Source organism: Telmatherina bonti, assembly GCF_933228915.1.
Source record: "Telmatherina bonti genome assembly, chromosome: 23".
Classification (NCBI taxonomy): Eukaryota; Metazoa; Chordata; class Actinopteri; order Atheriniformes; family Telmatherinidae; genus Telmatherina; species Telmatherina bonti.
This window is the reverse complement of record NC_136632.1, coordinates 28,541,382-28,567,343: the sequence shown is the minus strand read 5'-3', so window position 1 is coordinate 28,567,343 and position 25,962 is coordinate 28,541,382. Positions and strand designations below refer to the sequence as shown.

The following is a 25,962-nucleotide window of genomic DNA, read 5'->3' as shown; positions in this document are numbered from 1 at the left end:
GAGACGAGGTGGAAACAGGGTGGAGACGGGGTGGACCGGCCACAAGGAGACGAGGTGGACACCGGCCACAAGGAGACGAGGTGGAAACAGGGTGGAGACGGGGTGGACCGGCCACAAGGAGACGAGGTGGACACCGGCCACAAGGAGACGAGGTGGAAACAGGGTGGAGACGAGGTGGACACCGGCCACAAGGAGACGAGGTGGAGACGGGGTGGACACCGGCCACAAGGAGACGAGGTGGAAACAGGGTGGAGACAGGGTGGAGACCGGCCACAAGGAGACGAGGTGGAAACAGGGTGGAGACAGGGTGGACCGGCCACAAGGAGACGAGGTGGACACCGGCCACAAGGAGACGAGGTGGAGACGGGGTGGACACCGGCCACAAGGAGACGAGGTGGGTACAGGGTGGAGACGGGGTGGACACCGGCCACAAGGAGACGAGGTGGAAACAGGGTGGAGACGGGGTGGACCGGCCACAAGGAGACGAGGTGGAAACAGGGTGGAGACGGGGTGGACACCGGCCACAAGGAGACGAGGTGGAGACGGGGTGGACACCGGCCACAAGGAGACGAGGTGGGTACAGGGTGGAGACGGGGTGGACACCGGCCACAAGGAGACGAGGTGGAAACAGGGTGGAGACGGGGTGGACCGGCCACAAGGAGACGAGGTGGACACCGGCCACAAGGAGACGAGGTGGAAACAGGGTGGAGACGGGGTGGACCGGCCACAAGGAGACGAGGTGGACACCGGCCACAAGGAGACGAGGTGGAAACAGGGTGGAGACGAGGTGGACACCGGCCACAAGGAGACGAGGTGGAGACGGGGTGGACACCGGCCACAAGGAGACGAGGTGGAAACAGGGTGGAGACAGGGTGGAGACCGGCCACAAGGAGACGAGGTGGAAACAGGGTGGAGACAGGGTGGACACCGGCCACAAGGAGACGAGGTGGAGACGGGGTGGACGCCGGCCACAAGGAGACGAGGTGGAAACGGGGTGGACGCCGGCCACAAGGAGACGAGGTGGAGACAGGGTGGAGACGGGGTGGACACCGGCCACAAGGAGACGAGGTGGAGACGGGGTGGACACCGGCCACAAGGAGACGAGGTGGAAACAGGGTGGAGACAGGGTGGAGACCGGCCACAAGGAGACGAGGTGGAAACAGGGTGGAGACAGGGTGGAGACCGGCCACAAGGAGACGAGGTGGAAACAGGGTGGAGACAGGGTGGACACCGGCCACAAGGAGACAAGGTGGAAACAGGGTGGAGACAGGGTGGACACCGGCCACAAGGAGACGAGGTGGGGACAGGGTGGACACCGGCCACAAGGAGACGAGGTGGAAACAGGGTGGAGACAGGGTGGACACCGGCCACAAGGAGACGAGGTGGAGACGGGGTGGAGACAGGGTGGACACGGGCCACAAGGAGACGAGGTGGGGACAGGGTGGACACCGGCCACAAGGAGACGAGGTGGAAACAGGGTGGAGACAGGGTGGCACCAGCCACAAGGAGACGAGGTGGAGACGGGGTGGAGACGGGGTGGAGACAGGGTGGACACCGGCCACAAGGAGACGAGGTGGAGACGGGATGGACGCCGGCCACAAGGAGACAAGGTGGAGACGGGGTGGAGACGGGGTGGACGCCGGCCACAAGGAGACGGGGTGGAAACGGGGTGGACGCCGGCCACAAGGAGACGAGGTGGAGACGGGGTGGACGCCGGCCACAAGGAGACGAGGTGGAGACGGGGTGGACGCCGGCCACAAGGAGACGAGGTGGAGACGGGGTGGACGCCGGCCACAAGGAGACGAGGTGGAAACGGGGTGGAGACGGGGTGGACACCGGTGACAAGGAGACGAGGTGGAGACGAGAAACACAACCGTCAGAAATGGAGGGAAAATACGAAACAAAAACATTAAATATGGAAGAAAAGAAGTAAAATCATAAAACAGTAAGAAATGATGAAAGAATAAATAAATAAAAAAGCAGAAACAGGAAAAAATCTACAACTTGCACACGATCTACAGCTGATTTATTCATTATTTATTATTAATTTAATAAATAATTTCATTTTAGTCAGAAAAAGCTGAATACAAATATAAAAATGTGGAGAAATTATATTTTGTCCATATTGTGAATAAGAACCATCAGCACGCTGCCGTTCAGATGTTCTAAACTTATTTTGATTAATTTATTTATTTATTGCTTTTTTGCCAAAAATAAAGATAAACTAAATAAAAGTAACTTATGGAATCATATAAACTAGTCTTGTTCCTGTTTGTATTGAAGCATTTATATGTGTGCATTTCTTTTTAAATCTTTCTGACATGACTCGTATTTCATCCATCTTTCCTGCATCCCTGACGTTCGCTGGACTGTTAAAAGGAAAAATCAGAATTCTGACTTTTACCAGAAATGGAAAGGTTCTTCCTAAGAGAAGATAGAAAAGTCAGAACTCTGAGGTTTTTCTGTGACCATAACCCTCGTCCGGACTTCCAGCTCCACTAGAATTCACTCTTTTTTTTTGTCCCTGTTGTGTTTCCGTACACACCTCCCGGTCCTTTCTTCTTGCCTTTCTTGGCTCTTTTCCTCCTGGACAGTTCGTTAAACGCCTCAGCAGCTTTCTGCAGTTTGGTGACAAAAAACTCGATGTCGTCCAGGATGTGGTTCAGGATTTGCTGAAAGACCAGAGGAGCCAGAGTCATCCTGACGGAGCCGTTCCTGATTAAAGCTGAACATAGTTACATAAGCAGATTTTCTTCCAAAGCCTCTGATTATATTTAAATCAAACCGCCTCCAATCTGCTTAAATCTCCCGTCTATTGTTGGTCAGAATCAACCTCCAGCTGCTCCCAGATCTACCCAGACTCACCACGTCCCGGTCCACTCGCGTCGCCGCCACGTCCACGTTGTCCCGCCACTCGTCTGCAACACAACGTCCCATTACGTCGGACAAATATTTCCTTTCAGCTGAAAGATTAACGCAGTCTCCTTCACCGCCTCCTTCACTGTCTCCTTCACCGCGTCCTTCACTGTTTCCTTCACTGTCTCCTTCATCGCTTCCTTCACTGTCTCCTTCACTGCCTCCTTCACCGTCTCCTCCACCGCTTCCTTCACTGTCTCCTTCACTGTCTCCTTCACCGCCTCCTTCACTGTCTCCTTCACCGCCTCCTTCACTGTTTCCTTCACTGCCTCCTTCACTGTCTCCTTCACCGTTTCCTTCACTGTCTCCTTCACTGCCTCCTTCACCGTCTCCTCCACCGCTTCCTTCACTGTCTCCTTCACTGTCTCCTTCACCGCCTCCTTCACTGTCTCCTTCACCGCCTCCTTCACTGTTTCCTTCACTGCCTCCTTCACTGTCTCCTTCACCGTTTCCTTCACTGTCTCCTTCACCGTTTTCTTCACTGTCTCCTTCACTGTCTCCTTCACCGTTTCCTTCACTGTCTCCTTCACCGTTTCCTTCACTGTCTCCTTCACTGCCTCCTTCACCGTTTCCTTCACTGTCTCCTTCACCGTTTCCTTCACTGTCTCCTTCACCGCTTCCTTCACTGTCTCCTTCACTGCCTCCTTCACCGTTTCCTTCACTGTCTCCTTCACTGCCTGCTTCACTGTCTCCTTCACTGTCTCCTTCACTGCCTCCTTCACCGTTTCCTTCACTGCCTCCTTCACCGTCTCCTTCACTGCCTCCTTCACCGTTTCCTTCACTGTCTCCTTCACCGTTTTCTTCACTGTCTCCTTCACTGTCTCCTTCACCGTTTCCTTCACTGTCTCCTTCACTGTCTCCTTCACTGCCTCCTTCACCGTTTCCTTCACTGCCTCCTTCACCGTCTCCTTCACTGCCTCCTTCACCGTTTCCTTCACTGCCTCCTTCACATTTTCCTTCACTGTCTCCTTCACCGTTTCCTTCACTGTCTCCTTCACTGCCTCCTTCACCGTTTCCTTCACTGTCTCCTTCACTGTCTCCTTCACCGTTTCCTTCACTGTCTCCTTCACCGCTTCCTTCACCGTTTCCTTCACTGCCTCCTTCACCGTTTCCTTCACTGTCTCCTTCACTGTCTCCTTCACCGTTTCCTTCACTGTCTCCTTCACCGCTTCCTTCACTGTCTCCTTCACCGTTTCCTTCACTGTCTCCTTCACTGCCTCCTTCACCGTTTCCTTCACTGTCTCCTTCACCGTTTCCTTCACTGTCTCCTTCACTGCCTCCTTCACCGTTTCCTTCACTGTCTCCTTCACTGTCTCCTTCACCGTGTCCTTCACTGTCTCCTTCACCGTTTCCTTCACCGTTTCCTTCACTGTCTCCTTCACCGTTTCCTTCACTGTCTCCTTCAAGGTTTCCTTCACTGTCTCCTTCACTGTCTCCTTCACCGTTTCCTTCACTGTCTCCTTCACCGTCTCCTTCACCGTCTCCTTCACTGTCTCCTTCACCGTCTCCTTCACCGCTTCCTTCACTGTCTCCTTCACTGCCTCCTTCACCGTTTCCTTCACTGTCTCCTTCACCGTTTCCTTCACTGTCTCCTTCACCGTTTCCTTCACTGTCTCCTTCACCGTTTTCTTCACTGTCTCCTTCACTGTCTCCTTCACCGTTTCCTTCACTGTCTCCTTCACCGTTTCCTTCACCGTTTCCTTCACTGTCTCCTTCACTGTCTCCTTCACCGTTTCCTTCACTGTCTCCTTCACCGTTTCCTTCACTGTCTCCTTCACTGCCTCCTTCACCGTATCCTTCACTGTCTCCTTCACTGTCTCCTTCACCGTTTCCTTCACTGTCTCCTTCACCGTCTCCTTCACCGCTTCCTTCACTGCCTGCTTCACTGTCTCCTTCACTGCCTCCTTCACCGTTTTCTTCACTGTCTCCTTCACCGCTTCCTTCACTGTCTCCTTCACTGCCTCCTTCACCGTTTCCTTCACTGTCTCCTTCACTGCCTGCTTCACTGTCTCCTTCACTGTCTCCTTCACTGCCTCCTTCACTACCTCCTTCACCGTCTCCTTCACCGCTTCCTTCACTGTCTCCTTCACTGTCTCCTTCACTGCCTGCTTCACCGTTTTCTTCACTGTCTCCTTCACTGTCTCCTTCACCGTTTTCTTCACTGTCTCCTTCACTGCCTCCTTCACCGCTTCCTTCACTGTCTCCTTCACTGCCTCCTTCACTGTCTCCTTCACTGTCTCCTTCACTGTCTCCTTTACTGTCTCCTTCACTGCCTCCTTCACCGTTTCCTTCACTGTCTCCTTCACCGTTTTCTTCACTGTCTCCTTCACCGTTTTCTTCACTGTCTCCTTCACCGTTTCCTTCACCGTTTCCTTCACTGTCTGCTTCACTGCCTGCTTCACTGTCTCCTTCACTGCCTCCTTCACTGTCTCCTCCACCGCTTCCTTCACTGTCTCCTTCACTGTCTCCTTCACCGCCTCCTTCACTGTCACCTTCACCGAGTCCTTAACTGTTTCCTTCACTGCCTCCTTCACTGCCTCCTTCACCGCCTCCTTCACCGCCTCCTTCACTGTCTCCTTCACTGTCTCCTTAACTGTTTCCTTCACTGCCTCCTTCACTGCCTCCTTCACCGCCTCCTTCACTGCCTCCTTCACTGCCTCCTTCACTGTCTCCTTCACCGTTTTCTTCACCGTCTCCTTCACCGCTTCCTTCACTGTCTCCTTCACTGCCTCCTTCACCGTTTCCTTCACTGTCTCCTTCACCGTTTTCTTCACTGTCTCTTTCACTGTTTCCTTCACTGTCTCCTTCACCGTTTTCTTCACTGTCTCCTTCACCGTCTCCTTCACCGTTTCATTCACTGTCTCCTTCACCGTTTTCTTCACTGCCTGCTTCACTGTCTCCTTCACCGTTTCCTTCACTGTCTCCTTCACCGTTTCCTTCACTGTCTCCTTCACCGTTTTCTTCACTGTCTCCTTCACCGTCTCCTTCACCGTTTCATTCACTGTCTCCTTCACCGTTTTCTTCACCGTCTCCTTCACCGTTTCCTTCACTGTCTCCTTCACTGCCTCCTTCACTGCCTCCTTCACCGTTTCCTTCACTGCCTCCTTCACTGTCTCCTTCACCGCTTCCTTCACTGTCTCCTTCACTGCCTCCTTCACTGCCTCCTTCACCGTTTCCTTCACTGCCTCCTTCACCGTCTCTTTCACCGCTTCCTTCACCGCTTCCTTCACTGTCTCCTTCACCGTCTCTTTCACCGCTTCCTTCACTGTCTCCTTCACCGTCTCCTTCACCGTTTCCTTCACTGTCTCCTTCACTGCCTCCTTCACCGTTTCCTTCACTGTCTCCTTCACTGTCACCTTCACCGTTTCCTTCACTGCCTCCTTCACCGTTTCCTTCACTGCCTCCTTCACCGTTTCCTTCACTGCCTCTTTCACTGCCTCCTTCACCGTTTCCTTCACTGCCTCCTTCACTGCCTCCTTCACTGCCTCCTTCACAGTTTCCTTCACTGCCTCCTTCACCGCTTCCTTCACCGTCTCCTTCACCGTCTCCTTCACCGCTTCCTTTACCGTCTCCTTCACCGCTTCCTTCACTGTCTCCTTCACTGCCTCCTTCACCGTTTCCTTCACTGTCTCCTTCACTGTCTCCTTCACTGTCTCCTTCACCGTTTCCTTCACTGTCTCCTTCACTGCCTGCTTCACTGTCTCCTTCACTGCCTCCTTCACTGTCTCCTTCACTGCCTGCTTCACCGTCTCCTTCACCGCTTCCATCACTGTCTACTTCACTGTCTCCTTCACTGTCTCCTTCACTGTCTCCTTCACCGTCTCCTTCACCGCTTCCATCACTGTCTACTTCACTGTCTCCTTCACCGCCTCCTTCACTGTCTCCTTCACTGTCTCCTTCACCGCGTCCTTAACTGTTTCCTTCACTGCCTCCTTCACCGCCTCCTTCACTGTCTCCTTCACCGCGTCCTTCACTGTTTCCTTCACTGCTTCCTTCACTGCCTCCTTCACTGTCTCCTTCACTGTCTCCTTCACTGCCTCCTTCACCGTTTCCTTCACTGTCTCCTTCACTGCCTCCTTCACCGTTTCCTTCACTGTCTCCTTCACCGTTTCCTTCACTGTCTCCTTCACTGTCTCCTTCACCGTTTCCTTCACTGTCTCCTTCACCGTTTCCTTCACTGTCTCCTTCACCGTTTCCTTCACTGCCTCCTTCACCGTTTCCTTCACTGTTTCCTTCACTGTCTCCTTCACCGTTTCCTTCACTGTCTCCTTCACTGCCTCCTTCACCGTTTCCTTCACTGTCTCCTTCACTGCCTCCTTCACCGTTTCCTTCACTGTCTCCTTCACCGCGTCCTTCACTGTTTCCTTCACTGCTTCCTTCACTGCCTCCTTCACTGCCTCCTTCACTGTCTCCTTCACTGCCTCCTTCACCGTTTCCTTCACTGTCTCCTTCACTGTCTCCTTCACTGCCTCCTTCACTGCCTCCTTCACCGTCTCCTTCACCGCTTCCTTCACTGTCTCCTTCACCGTTTCCTTCACTGTCTCCTTCACTGCCTCCTTCACCGTCTCCTTCACTGTCTCCTTCACTGCCTCCTTCACTGCCTGCTTCACCGTCTCCTTCACTGTCTCCTTTACCGCTTCCTTCACCGTTTTCTTGACTGTCTCCTTCACTGTCTCCTTCACTGCCTCCTTCACTGCCTCCTTCACCGTTTCCTTCACTGCCTCCTTCACCGCTTCCTTCACCGTCTCCTTCACCGCTTCCTTCACTGCCTCCTTCACCGTTTCCTTCACTGTTTCCTTCACTGTCTCCTTCACCGTTTCCTTCACTGTCTCCTTCACTGTCTCCTTCACTGCCTCCTTCACCGTTTCCTTCACTGTCTCCTTCACTGTCTCCTTCACCGTTTCCTTCACTGTCTCCTTCACTGTCTCCTTCACCGTTTCCTTCACTTTCTCCTTCACCGTTTCCTTCACTGCCTCCTTCACCGTTTCCTTCACTGTCTCCTTCACTGTCTCCTTCACCGTTTCCTTCACTGTCTCCTTCACTGCCTCCTTCACCGTTTCCTTCACTGTCTCCTTCACTGCCTCCTTCACCGTTTCCTTCACTGTCTCCTTCACCGCGTCCTTCACTGTTTCCTTCACTGCTTCCTTCACTGCCTCCTTCACTGCCTCCTTCACTGCCTCCTTCACTGCCTCCTTCACTGCCTCCTTCACCGTTTCCTTCACTGTCTCCTTCACTGTCTCCTTCACTGCCTCCTTCACTGCCTCCTTCACTGCCTCCTTCACCGTCTCCTTCACCGCTTCCTTCACTGTCTCCTTCACCGTTTCCTTCACTGTCTCCTTCACTGCCTCCTTCACCGTCTCCTTCACTGTCTCCTTCACTGCCTCCTTCACTGCCTGCTTCACCGTCTCCTTCACTGTCTCCTTCACCGTCTCCTTTACCGCTTCCTTCACCGTCTCCTTCACCGTTTTCTTCACTGTCTCCTTCACTGCCTCCTTCACCGTTTCCTTCACTGCCTCCTTCACCGCTTCCTTCACCGTCTCCTTCACCGCTTCTTTCATGTCTCCTTCACTGCCTCCTACACCGTTTCCTTCACTGTCTCCTTCACCGTTTCCTTCACTGCCTGCTTCACTGTCTCCTTCACTGCCTCCTTCACCGTTTCCTTCACTGCCTCCTTCACCGCTTCCTTCACCGTCTCCTTCACCGCTTCTTTCATGTCTCCTTCACTGTCTCCTTCACCGTTTCCTTCACTGTCTCCTTCACCGTTTCCTTCACTGCCTGCTTCACTGTCTCCTTCACTGCCTCCTTCACTGTCTCCTTGACCGTCTCCTTCACCGCTTCCTTCACTGTCTACTTCACTGTCTCCTTCACCGCCTCCTTCACTGTCTCCTTCACTGTCTCCTTCACTGTTTCCTTCACTGCCTCCTTCACTGTCTCCTTCACTGCCTCCTTCACCGTTTCCTTCACTGTCTCCTTCACCGTTTCCTTCACTGTCTCCTTCACCGTCTCCTTCACCGTTTCCTTCACTGTCTCCTCCACCGCTTCCTTCACCGTCTCCTTCACTGTCTCCTTCACCGTCTCCTTTACCATTTCCTTCACTGTCTCCTTCACCGTCTCCTTCACCGCTTCCTTCACTGTCTCCTTCACTGTCTCCTTCACCGTCTCCCTCACCGTTTCCTTCACTGTCTCCTTCACCGTTTTCTTCACTGTCTCCTTCACCGTTTTCTTCACTGTCTCCTTCACCGTCTCCTTCACCGCTTCCTTCACTGTCTCCTTCACCGTTTCCTTCACTGTCTCCTTCACCGTCTCCTTCACCGCTTCCTTCACTGTCTCCTTCACCGTTTTCTTCACTGTCTCCTTCACCGTCTTCTTCACTGTCTCTTTCACCGTCTCCTTTACCGTTTCCTTCACTGCCTCCTTCACCGTTTCCTTCACTGCCTCCTTCACCGTTTCCTTCACTGCCTCCTTCACCGTTTCCTTCACTGCCTCCTTCAGTTTCCTTCACTGCCTCCTTCACCGCTTCCTTCACTGTCTCCTTCACTGCCTCCTTCTCCGTTTCCTTCACTGCCTCCTTCACTGCCTCCTTCACAGTTTGCTTCACTGCCTCCTTCACTGCCTCCTTCACAGTTTCCTTCACTGCCTCCTTCACCGCTTCCTTCACTGTCTCCTTCACCGTCTCTTTCACCGCTTCCTTCACTGTCTCCTTCACCGTCTCCTTCACCGTTTCCTTCACTGTCTCCTTCACTGCCTCCTTCACCGTTTCCTTCACTGTCTCCTTCACTGTCACCTTCACCGTTTCCTTCACTGCCTCCTTCACCGTTTCCTTCACTGCCTCCTTCACCGTTTCCTTCACTGCCTCTTTCACTGCCTCCTTCACCGTTTCCTTCACTGCCTCCTTCACTGCCTCCTTCACTGCCTCCTTCACAGTTTCCTTCACTGCCTCCTTCACCGCTTCCTTCACCGTCTCCTTCACCGTCTCCTTCACCGCTTCCTTTACCGTCTCCTTCACCGCTTCCTTCACTGTCTCCTTCACTGCCTCCTTCACCGTTTCCTTCACTGTCTCCTTCACTGTCTCCTTCACTGTCTCCTTCACCGTTTCCTTCACTGTCACCTTCACTGCCTGCTTCACTGTCTCCTTCACTGCCTCCTTCACTGTCTCCTTCACCGTCTCCTTCACCGCTTCCATCACTGTCTACTTCACTGTCTCCTTCACCGCCTCCTTCACTGTCTCCTTCACTGTCTCCTTCACCGCGTCCTTAACTGTTTCCTTCACTGCCTCCTTCACCGCCTCCTTCACTGTCTCCTTCACCGCGTCCTTCACTGTTTCCTTCACTGCTTCCTTCACTGCCTCCTTCACTGTCTCCTTCACTGTCTCCTTCACTGCCTCCTTCACCGTTTCCTTCACTGTCTCCTTCACTGCCTCCTTCACCGTTTCCTTCACTGTCTCCTTCACCGTTTCCTTCACTGTCTCCTTCACTGTCTCCTTCACCGTTTCCTTCACTGTCTCCTTCACCGTTTCCTTCACTGTCTCCTTCACCGTTTCCTTCACTGCCTCCTTCACCGTTTCCTTCACTGTTTCCTTCACTGTCTCCTTCACCGTTTCCTTCACTGTCTCCTTCACTGCCTCCTTCACCGTTTCCTTCACTGTCTCCTTCACTGCCTCCTTCACCGTTTCCTTCACTGTCTCCTTCACCGCGTCCTTCACTGTTTCCTTCACTGCTTCCTTCACTGCCTCCTTCACTGCCTCCTTCACTGTCTCCTTCACTGCCTCCTTCACCGTTTCCTTCACTGTCTCCTTCACTGTCTCCTTCACTGCCTCCTTCACCGTCTCCTTCACTGTTTCCTTCACTGTCTCCTTCACTGCCTCCTTCACCGTTTCCTTCACTGCCTCCTTCACCGTTTCCTTCACTGCCTCCTTCACCGTTTCCTTCACTGCCTGCTTCACCGTCTCCTTCACTGTCTCCTTTACCGCTTCCTTCACCGTTTTCTTGACTGTCTCCTTCACTGTCTCCTTCACTGCCTCCTTCACTGCCTCCTTCACCGTTTCCTTCACTGCCTCCTTCCCCGCTTCCTTCACCGTCTCCTTCACCGCTTCCTTCACTGCCTCCTTCACCGTTTCCTTCACTGTTTCCTTCACTGTCTCCTTCACCGTTTCCTTCACTGTCTCCTTCACTGTCTCCTTCACTGCCTCCTTCACCGTTTCCTTCACTGTCTCCTTCACTGTCTCCTTCACCGTTTCCTTCACTGTCTCCTTCACTGTCTCCTTCACCGTTTCCTTCACTTTCTCCTTCACCGTTTCCTTCACTGCCTCCTTCACCGTTTCCTTCACTGTCTCCTTCACTGTCTCCTTCACCGTTTCCTTCACTGTCTCCTTCACTGCCTCCTTCACCGTTTCCTTCACTGTCTCCTTCACTGCCTCCTTCACCGTTTCCTTCACTGTCTCCTTCACCGCGTCCTTCACTGTTTCCTTCACTGCTTCCTTCACTGCCTCCTTCACTGCCTCCTTCACTGCCTCCTTCACTGTCTCCTTCACTGCCTCCTTCACCGTTTCCTTCACTGTCTCCTTCACTGTCTCCTTCACTGCCTCCTTCACTGCCTCCTTCACCGTCTCCTTCACCGCTTCCTTCACTGTCTCCTTCACCGTTTCCTTCACTGTCTCCTTCACTGCCTCCTTCACCGTCTCCTTCACTGTCTCCTTCACTGCCTCCTTCACTGCCTGCTTCACCGTCTCCTTCACTGTCTCCTTCACCGTCTCCTTTACCGCTTCCTTCACCGTCTCCTTCACCGTTTTCTTCACTGTCTCCTTCACTGTCTCCTTCACTGCCTCCTTCACCGTTTCCTTCACTGCCTCCTTCACCGCTTCCTTCACCGTCTCCTTCACCGCTTCTTTCATGTCTCCTTCACTGCCTCCTACACCGTTTCCTTCACTGTCTCCTTCACCGTTTCCTTCACTGCCTGCTTCACTGTCTCCTTCACTGCCTCCTTCACCGTTTCCTTCACTGCCTCCTTCACCGCTTCCTTCACCGTCTCCTTCACCGCTTCTTTCATGTCTCCTTCACTGTCTCCTTCACCGTTTCCTTCACTGTCTCCTTCACCGTTTCCTTCACTGCCTGCTTCACTGTCTCCTTCACTGCCTCCTTCACTGTCTCCTTGACCGTCTCCTTCACCGCTTCCTTCACTGTCTACTTCACTGTCTCCTTCACCGCCTCCTTCACTGTCTCCTTCACTGTCTCCTTCACTGTTTCCTTCACTGCCTCCTTCACTGTCTCCTTCACTGCCTCCTTCACCGTTTCCTTCACTGTCTCCTTCACCGTTTCCTTCACTGTCTCCTTCACCGTCTCCTTCACCGTTTCCTTCACTGTCTCCTCCACCGCTTCCTTCACCGTCTCCTTCACTGTCTCCTTCACCGTCTCCTTTACCGTTTCCTTCACTGTCTCCTTCACCGTCTCCTTCACCGCTTCCTTCACTGTCTCCTTCACTGTCTCCTTCACCGTCTCCCTCACCGTTTCCTTCACTGTCTCCTTCACCGTTTTCTTCACTGTCTCCTTCACCGTTTTCTTCACTGTCTCCTTCACCGTCTCCTTCACCGCTTCCTTCACTGTCTCCTTCACCGTTTCCTTCACTGTCTCCTTCACCGTCTCCTTCACCGCTTCCTTCACTGTCTCCTTCACCGTTTTCTTCACTGTCTCCTTCACCGTCTTCTTCACTGTCTCTTTCACCGTCTCCTTTACCGTTTCCTTCACTGCCTCCTTCACCGTTTCCTTCACTGCCTCCTTCACCGTTTCCTTCACTGCCTCCTTCACCGTTTCCTTCACTGCCTCCTTCAGTTTCCTTCACTGCCTCCTTCACCGCTTCCTTCACTGTCTCCTTCACTGCCTCCTTCTCCGTTTCCTTCACTGCCTCCTTCACTGCCTCCTTCACAGTTTGCTTCACTGCCTCCTTCACTGCCTCCTTCACAGTTTCCTTCACTGCCTCCTTCACCGCTTCCTTCACTGTCTCCTTCACTGCCTCCTTCACCGTTTTCTTCACTGTCTCCTTCACTGTCTCCTTCACCGTTTCCTTCACTGTCTCCTTCACCGCTTCCTTCACTGTCTCCTTCACCGTTTTCTTCACTGTCTCCTTCACCGTCTTCTTCACTGTCTCCTTCACCGTCTCCTTTACCGTTTCCTTCACTGTCTCCTTCACCGTCTCCTTCACCGCTTCCTTCACTGTCTCCTTCACCGTTTTCTTCACTGTCTCCTTCACCGTCTTCTTCACTGTCTCCTTCACCGTCTCCTTTACCGTTTCCTTCACTGTCTCCTTCACCGTCTCCTTCACCGCTTCCTTCACTGTCTCCTTCACTGTCTCCTTCACCGCTTCCTTCACCGTCTCCTTCACCGTCTCCTTCACCGCTTCCTTCACTGTCTCCTTCACTGCCTCCTTCACTGTTTCCTTCACTGTCTCCTTCACTGCCTCCTTCACCGTTTCCTTCACTGCCTCCTTCACCGTTTCCTTCACTGCCTCCTTCACCGTTTCCTTCACTGCCTCCTTCACAGTTTCCTTCACTGCCTCCTTCACCGCTTCCTTCACTGCCTCCTTCTCCATTTCCTTCACTGCCTCCTTCACTGCCTCCTTCACCGTTTCCTTCACCGTTTCCTTCACTGCCTCCTTCACAGTTTCCTTCACTGCCTCCTTCACCGCTTCCTTCACTGTCTCCTTCACCGCTTCCTTCACCGTCTCCTTCACCGCTTCCTTCACTGTCTCCTTCACCGTTTCCTTCACTGCCTCCTTCACCGTTTCCTTCACTGCCTCCTTCACCGTTTCCTTCACCGTTTCCTTCACTGCCTCTTTCACTGCCTCCTTCACCGTTTCCTTCACTGCCTCCTTCACAGTTTCCTTCACTGCCTCCTTCACCGCTTCCTTCACTGCCTCCTTCTCCGTTTCCTTCACTGCCTCCTTCACTGCCTCCTTCACAGTTTGCTTCACTGCCTCCTTCACTGCCTCCTTCACAGTTTCCTTCACTGCCTCCTTCACCGCTTCCTTCACTGCCTCCTTCACCGTTTCCTTCACTGCCTCCTTCACTGCCTCCTTCACAGTTTCCTTCACTGCCTCCTTCACCGCTTCCTTCACCGCTTCCTTCACTGCCTCCTTCACCGTTTCCTTCACTGTCTCCTTCACTGCCTCCTTCACTGCCTCCATCACCGCTTCCTTCACCGTCTCCTTCACCGTCTCCTTCACCGCTTCCTTTACTGTCTCCTTCACTGTCTCCTTCACCGCTTCCTTCACCGTCTCCTTCACCGTCTCCTTCACCGTCTCCTTCACTGCCTCCTTCACCGTTTCCTTCACTGTTTCCTTCACTGCCTCCTTCACCGTTTCCTTCACCGTTTCCTTCACTGCCTCCTTCACAGTTTCCTTCACTGCCTCCTTCACCGCTTCCTTCACTGCCTCCTTCTCCGTTTCCTTCACTGCCTCCTTCACTGCCTCCTTCACCGTTTCCTTCACCGTTTCCTTCACTGCCTCCTTCACAGTTTCCTTCACTGCCTCCTTCACCGCTTCCTTCACTGTCTCCTTCACCGCTTCCTTCACCGTCTCCTTCACCGTCTCCTTCACCGCTTCCTTCACTGTCTCCTTCACCGTTTCCTTCACTGCCTCCTTCACCGTTTCCTTCACTGCCTCCTTCACCGTTTCCTTCACTGCCTCTTTCACTGCCTCCTTCACCGTTTCCTTCACTGCCTCCTTCACAGTTTCCTTCACTGCCTCCTTCACCGCTTCCTTCACTGCCTCCTTCTCCGTTTCCTTCACTGCCTCCTTCACTGCCTCCTTCACAGTTTGCTTCACTGCCTCCTTCACTGCCTCCTTCACAGTTTCCTTCACTGCCTCCTTCACCGCTTCCTTCACTGTCTCCTTCACTGCCTCCTTCACCGTTTCCTTCACTGCCTCCTTCACTGCCTCCTTCACAGTTTCCTTCACTGCCTCCTTCACCGCTTCCTTCACTGTCTCCTTCACTGCCTCCTTCACCGTTTCCTTCACCGTTTCCTTCACTGCCTCCTTCACTGCCTCCATCACCGCTTCCTTCACTGTCTCCTTCACCGCCTCCTTCACTGCCTCCATCACCGCTTCCTTCACTGTCTCCTTCACCGCCTCCTTCACTGCCTCCATCACCGCTTCCTTCACTGTCTCCTAGTATTTATGAGACACAGTGACATGTTGTCTCTAGAGGCTCTGATCGATGAGCAACTCTCCGTTTGGTGGAAATGTTATGTGGTCTGCAACATCCAGTTCATGACTCATCCTCATATCCACCAGATGCAGGATCATCTGTGTTATCATTCATTTACTAAGTTATATAAAACAAAATATGAGCGAAAAAACATTTGACGTTTTCACTTAAATGAGTGAATAAGACAAAAACACAAATGAGTTAAATGAAAAAATAATGGCCAGGAGTTTTTAATTATTTTAAATATTTCTAAAGCTTTAAAATAAACTAAAAATGATTTTCAGCACATAAAAATCAGTTCTAGTCAAACTCCACTATAGGCTGCATAGAAACGATGGGCGGAGCCTCCGTGACATCACTCATACGTCTTACTGAGCTAACAGGAGCTAACGGGAGCTAACCAGCTAACTGCATCTAACAAGAGCTAACCAGCTAAAGGGAGCTAACAGGGAGCTAACCAGCTAAAAGGACCTAACGGGAGCTAACCAGCTAACGGGAGCTAACAGGGAGCTAACCAGCTAAAAGGACCTAACTGGAGCTAACCACCTAACGGGAGCTAACCAGCTAAAGGGAGCTAACGGGAGCTAACCAGCTAACGGAGGTAAGCAGGCTTTAGGTAAGTTATGCCGTTTTTCGGTTAAAACCACGGTTGTTCTGCAACCTGCCTTCTTGCAGCAGGATATCCTGTACCTGTCAATCAAAAGAACACGCCCTTAATTATGCTGAATTTCTAGATGAAATTACTTCTAATTACTGCTAACGGAGATGTGAGAAACGAAGACATTATGTGGATTGGCTGTTTTGGAGCCCCTAGTGGATGAGGGGGGGAACTGCAGGTTTTGGTTTCACTTTTAACCACCGAGCTTGCTGATTGGACCCCGCCCACTCCAACAGCCACCATTTCTCTGTGACATCACTCACAGTCTTGCTGCTCATTGGCCCAGATGGACAAGGCTGCCGCTTGGTCCTTTGGATCCACCCGATTGGCTGATGCAGGCGGTTCGGGGGCGGGGGCTGCAGGGGGAGGTGGAATCATGTCGTCACTCTTGAGGATCATCCTGCAGACAGACGAACAGATCAGTCAATCAGCTGCTGGCCTGAGAAAGAGGTCCAGCGTGGGAGGAAGCACTCTTACTTCAGAGTCTCCGGTCGTTTCTTCATTTTTCCTCCTTTGGCGTCAACGATGGCACTATCGATGTCGGCGTGGATCAAAGTCGCCTAACGTAAAGACCACGCCATTATGTCACTAACTGGTAAAAAACACTGAAAACACGGTAAACTCAGTACACATCTGGTCCCTCAGCAGCTGTCTGGGTGGCGTCCTCCAGATGTGGAGCATCTCGCTCCGCTTTCAGCCCAACAGGAAAAACTCACTAATCATTCTTTTCTTTTTCCATAAACTTTCTTTTATCATTTTTTTTTTTCTTTTTGTGTGTTTTCAACTCAGATTTTTCTCCTTGGTGATAAATTCTGGAGGTAACCCTGAAACCGCCGGTGGACCTGCTGGCGGGTTAAAACCCGACAACAGCATTGTTTCATAGTATTAAGAGTTAAAACATAAAAACACTCGTTAAACCAAACATATGGGACCAAAGTTCCACTGAACCGGACCATCAGAACCTTTTGCTATTTGAAAGCCTGTTCTCCGCCCGGTGTTGGAACCGGTCTACCTTTATGTTGTCACACTGAAACAGGTGCAGGTCCGGTTTGGTCTGACCGGACTCCTTGCAGACCAGAGCTAGGATGGAGTCGTAGCTGCAAGCGTTCATCACCGCCTGGCAGTGCTGGATGGACCCCACGGGGAAGTTCTCCAGCTCGTTCTAGAAGAGAGGGGTCGGGACAGGTTTAGGTCAGAATCGAATAAACCCAGACATCCAGCGTCCGGACTCACCTTGGTCTCCAGGTCGATGAGGCTGACCGTCTTCTCCTCCACCTGCAGCAGCATCTCCTGCGTCCACACCTTCCCTTTGGCGTCCAGCAGGCGCAGACGTCGGACGCCGTCATCCACCGTGATCATCCCGTCTTTCCGGTCGAGCAGGAATGTGGTGAGGTGCTGCTCGGGAAACGGGTTCTCCAGGTTAGGAACGTGAAGCTAAAACTGGACAGGGCTGATGATGGACTCACCTCCACATGGTACTGGGACGTGTCCGTCAGGCTGTTGATGCTGGTTCTGGTGAAATGTTTCCTTTGTTCTGGTGAAGACAAGATGAATTTCAGTTCTATAAAAATACACTGGATCTTAGCATTAACTTCTAATGTGATACGATGTGATCATAGCATTAACTGCTAATGTGATACAATGCGGTCTTAGCATTAGCTGCTAATGTGATACAGTGTCATCTTAGCATTAGCTGCTAATGTTAGACTATGTGGTCTTAGCATTAGCTGCTAATGTCCGGTATTTTGGTAATAAGATTAAACAGATTCCAGGTGAACGGAAACATCTGAATGTAGCGTTATCTCAAAGAGAGAAGCTAATCGGACAGAAGTGACAGGAAACAATCAGATTAAATTTTAATCACTTAAATTCAATAAGTATATATTTTAATTTGGGTCTAAAAGTGATGCGATGTTTTAAAATAATTTCTTTACTGTTGGTTTTTACATTGTCAGGTTACAAGAACAAGACAGAAGAAGAAAAAGAATAGAAGAAGAAGACAGAAAAAGAGCTTTTTTTTCCACATTTTCTTATCAATTGTATTGGTTTTTGTCCAGCTGATGTGAAACAGCTGATAAGATCCAGGGAACCTGATTGACAGACACACTGGTGCTTTATTTTTAACCCTTTAAAGGCCTTCAGCTTCTTTGGCCTTTTTCTTCACATTAAACGTGAACAAACAGAACTTCCATCTGCAGGAAGACTAACAGAAACAACCAGCAATACGTACAAATTGAAAAAGAAACCAAGAAAAAACACTTCAAACGTGTCTGCATTTCCTCTCCAGCTGCAGACTGAACCAGCTCATCCAACAGATGGCTGGACTTTAATCTGTTCATTGTTTCACAATTGTGTCCAGAAACGTCCTCCAGCAGCAGCCTGAAGAAATTATACATTCTTTTTTCTTTAGAAGCAAAGAACTGATAAGAATTTCAGTTTAATCTCCTGTTTAATATGTTGTGATCAACTGGATCAAACCGGAACATGAACTTCTGATGTTCCTATTGGCCAAGAAAGCTGCCTGTCAGTCTATTTACATGACTGTCCAACCTCTGATCATCTGGCATCAAATTATCCCAGTCATGTAGGCCGCATAATCTTATTGAGAACTCAAATTAACACCTTGATTTCTCGAAAAAACACTCAGCTGACTACCAACTTTCACATTAGCAGCTAACGCTAAGACTGCAGGCTCTCACATGAGCAGGCTCTCACATTAGCAGCTAACGCTAAGACTGCAGGCTCTCACATGAGCAGGCTCTCACATTAGCAGCTAACGCTAAGACTGCAGGCTCTCACATGAGCAGGCTCTCACATTAGCAGCTAACGCTAAGACTGCAGGCTCTCACATGAGCAGGCTCTCACATTAGCAGCTAACGCTAAGACTGCAGGCTCTCACATGAGCAGGCTCTCACATTAGCAGCTAATGCTAAGACTGCTGGCTCTCACGTTAGCAGCTAATGTTAAGAGCGCGGGCTCTCATATTAGCGGCTAATGCTAAGACCGCGGGTTCTCACATTAGCAGCTAATGCTAAAACTGCAGAATCTCACATTAGCAGCTAATGCTAAGACTGCAGGCTTTCACATTAGCAGCTAATGCTACGACCGCGGGCTGTCATATTAGCAGCTAATGCTCAGACCGTGGGCTGTCACATTAGCAGCTAGTGCTAAGACCGCAGGCTCTCGCATTAGCAGCTAATGCTAAGACCACAGGCTCTCGCATTAGCAGCTAATGCTAAGACAGCAGGCTCTCGCATTAACAGCTAGTGCTAAGACAGCAGGCTCTCACATTAGCAGCTAATGCTAAGACTGCAGGCTCTCATATTAGCAGCTAATGCTAAGACTGCAGGCTCACACATTAGCAGCTAATGCTAAGACTGCAGGCCCTCATATTAGCAGCTAATGCTAAGACCGCAGGCTCTCATATTAGCAGCTAATGCTAAGACTGCAGGCTCTCACATTAGCAGCTAATGCTAAGACTGCAGGCTCTCATATTAGCAGCTAATGCTAAGACTGCAGGCTTTCATATTAGCAGCTAGCGCTTAGAGGTCAGATGACCCCCTGTTTCGAAAGCAACAGGAAGTTGCATCACTCCGTACATATAATTGGCAGGAAAATGTTGATTAGAATTTGTAGTACACAACATTTCCTATCTGATTACAGTAATCTGATTAATGATGGGTATAATCAGGATCATTCTTAGTGAAATAAAATTATTTTTAGTAAGATATGGTTCAGGAATGTAGTTCTGTGGACCTGCAGCTGCAGACCTGGTTGCAAAGATCTGATCAACCATCATCATCATCATCGTTATCATCCTCATCATCATCATCATCATCATCAGTTTTTTAATAAATGTGACATTTAAAACTTTCTTATTGTGAGTAGAAACAGAATCTTATGACTGTTATCAAATCAGAGAGGAGTAGGCTATCATTAGAAGATGATCATGTGATGGTCACCAGACATCAGGTCTAGACCCGGTCTGAGACTTCAGGGTTCACCGGGACCATCTGGACCTCCTTCAGACTCTAATGGAACTAAACGTGATTTTCTGACTTATCAGAACATCAGAATTAAGACAAACATAATTCATGCTGAAAGAAAGTCTAGAAGATCAAAGATGCAGCTTGTATGTTAAATCCAACACACAAACACACAGTCTCGCTCACTTTGACTTTTCTTTTTCTGTTTGGCAGATGAACGCAGGAAGAACATCTCCTCTGATCCTGTTGACAAACAACAGCTGACTTATTCTGGATAAACAACCACAACCAGGACCGGGTCCAGCAGCAGACACCACAACCAGGACCCGGGTCCAGCAGCAGACACCACAACCAGGACCCGGGTCCAGCAGCAAACACTACAACCAGGACCCGGGTCCAGCAGCAGACACCAGAACCACTCACCGTACAGGGCTTTGGCACGGGACTTGGCTTTGGTTCTGGGAGGTTCTGGAGACTCGTGGCCACTGAAACAGAAAAAAATTTGGTTTTACAGCCACCTGCTTGTAACCACGGCAACAGGACATATTTAAAAACAGAAGCGAGTCGACTGACCTCAGCACAGGTCATGTGACCTTCGCTGGGTCAGAAGGGTCGCTTCGATTGAAACCACAAACTTATTCGTCCAAATCTGATTGGACGGACCAACAAAGAGCGCCGTTGCTTTTTGCAGGTTCCATCGTACAACTGCGAGACGGATGAGACTCGCCTGGCATTCGTTTCATTCTCCCAAAACTCAGCAAACCGTCCGTTTGACCGTCCCCACGTTGTCGTGGCAACAGATGGGCCGAGTCAACCTGGACAGGAAAATGTTTCTGACTGGAAAACTCGACTTTCATTTTCCATCACCTCCAGCTTAAGAGAATCACAAGGAATCTCTGTACGCAGGGGGCCAGGAGATAAATAGAATCTTCCAACACTTCTTTCGACTAGAAACCATGAACTCAAGAAGAAATGTCCTTTTTAAGCCCAACTGTGCTCCGGTCCAGACAAGGTCTCGGTCAGGGGAGACCCTGCAGATTTCAGCAGGACCACATCCTACATCAGACCCAGATGAGCACGCCGTGAAACCGGAGCTTCAGGATCTTCTGAGAGAATGATGGAACTTCTCAGATTTCTGCTCATTAATCTTTTATTTCAGCTTTTCTTAGAGAGAAACTGAGCTGCAACGTGTAACTTCTGCTGCCGGAGACTCTGGGGGGGTCTGCCGCAAACTGGAACCATTTCCTTGGGGAGACTACGGGGGGGGGTCCGCCGCAAACGGAAACCATTTCCTCAGAGACTACGGGGGGTTCCACCGCAAACTGAAACCATTTCCTCCAGGAGACTCAGGGGAGTCCGCCGCGAACTGGAACCATTTCCTCTGGGAGACTCTGGGGGGTCCGTCGCAAACTGGAACCATTTCCTCAGGGAGACATCGGGGGATCCGCCAAAAACTGGAACCATTTCCTCCGGGAGACTCCAGGGGGGTCTGCCGCAAACTGGAACCATTTCCTCGGGGAGACTCTGGGGGGTTCGCCACAAACTGGAACCATTTCCTCCGGGACACTCCGGGGGGTCCGCCAAAAACTGGAACCATTTCCTCTGGGAGAGTCCGGGGGGTCCATTGCAAACTGGAACCATTTCCTCTGGGAAACTCCGGGTGGGTCTGTCGCAAACTGGAACCATTTCCTCCAGGAGACTCCGTGGCATTCACAGCAAACTGGAACCATTTCCTCCGTGAGACTCCAGGGGGGGTCTGCCGCAAACTGGAACCATTTCCTCGGGGGGACTCTGGGGGTCCGCCACAAACTGGAACCCTTTCCTTTGGGAGAGTCCGGGAGGTCCACTGCAAACTGGAACCATTTCCTCCGGGAGAGTCCAGGGGGTCCACTGCAAACTGGAACCATTTCCTCTGGGAGACTCCGGGGGGGTCCACTGCAAACTGGAACCATTTCCTCGGGGGGACTCTGGGGGTCCGCCACAAACTGGAACCCTTTCCTTTGGGAGAGTCCGGGAGGTCCACTGCAAACTGGAACCATTTCCTCCGGGAGAGTCCAGGGGGTCCACTGCAAACTGGAACCATTTCCTCTGGGAGACTCCGGGGGGTCCACTGCAAACTGGAACCATTTCCTCTGGGAGACTCCGGGGGGGTCCACTGCAAACTGGAACCATTTCCTCTGGGAGACTCCGGGGGGTCCACTGCAAACTGGAACCATTTCCTCTGGGAGACTCCGGGGGATCTGCCGCAAACTGGAACCATTTCCTCTGGGAGACTCCAGGGGGATCTGCCGCAAACTGGAACCATTTCCTCTGGGAGAATCCGGGTGGGTCTGTCGCAAACTGGAACCATTTCCTCCAGGAGACTCCGGGGGATCTGCCGCAAACTGGAACCATTTCCTCTGGGAGACTCCAGGGGGATCTGCCGCAAACTGCAAACATTTCCTCTGGGAGAATCCGGGTGGGTCTGTCGCAAACTGGAACCATTTACTCCAGGAGACTCCGTGGGATCCACGGCAAACTGGAACCATTTCTTTCGTGAGACTCCAGGGTGGTCTGCCGCAAACTGGAACCATTTCCTCGGGGAGACTCTGGGGGGTTCGCCACAAACTGGAACCATTTCCTCCGGGACACTCCGGGGGGTCCGCTGCAAACTGGAACCATTTCCTCTGGGAGAGTCCGGGGGGTCCATTGCAAACTGGAACCATTTCCTCTGGGAAACTCCGGGTGGGTCTGTCGCAAACTGGAACCATTTCCTCCAGGAGACTCCGTGGCATTCACAGCAAACTGGAACCATTTCCTCCGTGAGACTCCAGGGGGGGTCTGCCGCAAACTGGAACCATTTCCTCGGGGGGACTCTGGGGGTCCGCCACAAACTGGAACCCTTTCCTTTGGGAGAGTCCGGGGGGTCCATTGCAAACTGGAACCATTTCCTCTGGGAAACTCCGGGTGGGTCTGTCGCAAACTGGAACCATTTCCTCCAGGAGACTCCGTGGCATTCACAGCAAACTGGAACCATTTCCTCCGTGAGACTCCAGGGGGGGTCTGCCGCAAACTGGAACCATTTCCTCGGGGGGACTCTGGGGGTCCGCCACAAACTGGAACCCTTTCCTTTGGGAGAGTCCGGGAGGTCCACTGCAAACTGGAACCATTTCCTCCGGGAGAGTCCAGGGGGTCCACTGCAAACTGGAACCATTTCCTCTGGGAGACTCCGGGGGGTCCACTGCAAACTGGAACCATTTCCTCTGGGAGACTCCGGGGGGGTCCACTGCAAACTGGAACCATTTCCTCTGGGAGACTCCGGGGGGTCCACTGCAAACTGGAACCATTTCCTCTGGGAGAATCCGGGTGGGTCTGTCGCAAACTGGAACCATTTCCTCCAGGAGACTCCGGGGGATCTGCCGCAAACTGGAACCATTTCCTCTGGGAGACTCCAGGGGGATCTGCCGCAAACTGCAAACATTTCCTCTGGGAGAATCCGGGTGGGTCTGTCGCAAACTGGAACCATTTACTCAAGGAGACTCCGTGGGATCCACGGCAAACTGGAACCATTTCTTTCGTGAGACTCCGGGGTGGTCTGCCGCAAACTGGAACCATTTCCTTGGGGAGACTCCAGGGGTTCGTCGCAAACTGAAACCATTTTCTCTGGGAGACTCCGGGGGATCCGCCGCAAACTGGAACCATTTCCTCTGGGAGAGTCCGGGGGGTCCGTCGCAAACTGGAACCATTTCCTCTGGGAGAGTCCGGGGGATCCGCCAAAAACTGGAACCATTTCCTCTGGGAGAATCCGGGTGGGTCTGTCGCAAACTGGAACCATTTCCTCCAGGAGACTCCGTGGGATCCACGGCAAACTGGAACCATCTCTTTCGTGAAACTCCGGGGGGTCCGCCGCCAACTGGAACCATTTTGTCTGGGAGAGTCCGGGGGATCTGCCGCAAACTGCAAACATTTCCTCTGGGAGACTCCGGGGGGTCCGCCACAAACTGGAACCATTTCCTCTGGGAGAGTCCGGGGAGTCCGCCACAAACTGGAACCATTATCTCTGGGAGAGTCCGGGGCGTTTGCCACAAACTGGAACCATTTCCTCTGGGAGACTCCGGGGGATCTGCCGCAAACTGCAAACATTTCCTCTGGGAGACTCCGGGGGGTCCGCCACAAACTGGAACCATTTCCTCTGGGAGAGTCCGGGGGGTCCGCCACAAACTGGAACCATTTCCTCTGGAAGATTCCGTGGGATTCGCCACAAACTGGAACCATTTTGTCTGGGAGAGTCCGAGGGGTCCGCCGCAAACTGGAACCATTTTTTCTGGGAGACTCTGGGGGGGTCCGCCGCAAACTGCAACCATTTTCTCTGGGAGACTCTGGGGGGGTCCGCCGCAAACTGCAACCATTTTCTCTGGGAGACTCTGGGGGGGTCCGCCGCAAACTGGAACCATTTCTTCTGGATCCATTCAGACTATCACCAGAGAGAATCTCGGCTCATATGGAAGAAGTGTTACAAAACACCTCAGAAGGGTTTACATCCTGTTTTCTGATTGGCCTAAAGTTTCCTTGGTTTCATTACGTAGAGCTGGGTGGTAAACCAGTTCAAACCAGCTGAAAAATTTGTATCAATTTTATTCGGTTTTATTCAATTTCTTTTCCACTGAAAAAAAATCTGCAGAACAAGTTAAACTTATGTTAAACTAAAATACATAAAATCCCAAAGAATCAAGCAGACATCTTCATCATCATCATGACTTACTTGCTATGTGAGCTGTAGGAGCTGAAGATTCCCAAGGTGAAAGTTGGATCTTGGAATCCGTTCATCCTGCTGTCAGCGGACGTCAGCTGAAACACACACACACACACACACACACACACATTAGCGTCACCACATCATTCCTGCTCCTCCATGCACTAAAGTAATCTGATTAGATTCACTGCCATCCAAAAACCAAAGAATAAATATACCACATCGCAGTTCTCCGATTATTCTATTCTATTCTACTCTACAGTCATTTAGACGCTTTTATCCAAAGTGACTTACATATGAGTGAGAACAACACAAGCAGGAAATCAGACAGTAGAGGACATGGTAGGAAGGTGCTGGTGGACTGTCCAGTTGGACACAGGTCCTTCCATGAAGCTACAGGCTTTTTTTTTTTTTTCTGTTGTTTACTCCCTTCCAGCCCCATAATAAGTTACAATACAAAGAATTAATACCAAAAAGTTTGTTACAAAGAACTGGGCTAAGTTCTCCAACTTTCCAATAAATACAGCTATACTAAGTGTTGAAGTTCTCCTTGAAGAGCTGAGTCTTCAGCACATTAAAAGTAGACAGGGACTCTGCAGAGCGGACAGAGTTTGGGAGATCATTCCACCATCGTGGAACAACAGAGGAAAAGAGTCTGGCTGGTGATTTAGTCCCACGTTGTGGTGGTAACACGAGGCGTCTTTCACTGGTGGAACGTAGCTGTGGAGAGGGAGTGTAGGTCTGGATTAGGGAGTGAAGGTAGACGGGAGCCGTTTGAGTTATTGTTTTGTAAACCAGAAGCAGAGCTTTGAATTTGATGTGTGCTGCGACCGGAAGCCAGTGAAGAGCGATTAGCAGCAGATTAGCAACTCAAACTTTGTTTGGGTTGGTTGAAAACCAAACGTGCTGCTGGTTCTGGATCATCTGCAGAGGTTTAACAGAGCATGCAGGCAGACCTGCCAGTAGGGAACTTCAGTAATCGATGCGTGAGATGACCAGAACCTGAACCAGAAGCTGAGTCCTGTGTTCTGTCAGGTACGTCTGATTCTCTTGATGTTGTAGAGAGAATATCGGCAGGTACGGGCAACCGAGGCAACATGGACCTTAAAGGTCAGCTGGTCATCCACCATGACACCCAGATTCCAGGCAGCAGACGTAGGAACAAGAGTGACAGAGTGGAGCTTCACACTTAATCGTGGATGTAAGGAAGGATTGGTTGGCAGACAATGAGCTCTGTCTTGGACAGATGGAGCTGAAGGTGGCGATCCTTCATCCATGCAGAGATATCAGCAAGGCAAGCTGATATTCTCAGTGAAACGTTGTGTCATCTGGTGGGAAGGAAAGGAAAAGCTGAGTGTCATCCGAACTGTATCGGAGTCCGGTCCGCGTTCTCCGGGTAGAACCATCCAGCAGCAGGAGAACTTCCCATCGAGGACTAAAACCCGGTGAAGACCCATGTGATCACTTTTCCCAG

General features: G+C 51.4%; 1 protein-coding gene across 1 annotated transcript in view; it reads right to left on the bottom strand.

Annotated features, from left to right (window-relative positions):
- eps8a (EGFR pathway substrate 8a, signaling adaptor) overlaps positions 1–17,161 on the bottom strand; it is a gene marked incomplete at its 3' end in the record, with an annotated part of 47,321 nt that extends 30,160 nt beyond the window's left edge. The window contains 6 exon segments of the mRNA XM_079263430.1: positions 2,546–2,672; positions 2,866–2,918; positions 16,034–16,170; positions 16,248–16,330; positions 16,783–16,932; positions 17,004–17,161. Of these exon segments, the coding sequence (XP_079119556.1) occupies positions 2,546–2,672; positions 2,866–2,918; positions 16,034–16,170; positions 16,248–16,330; positions 16,783–16,932; positions 17,004–17,129 (676 nt within the window). The 5' untranslated portion in view covers positions 17,130–17,161.
- Between the last annotated feature and the right edge of the window lie 8,801 nt (positions 17,162–25,962).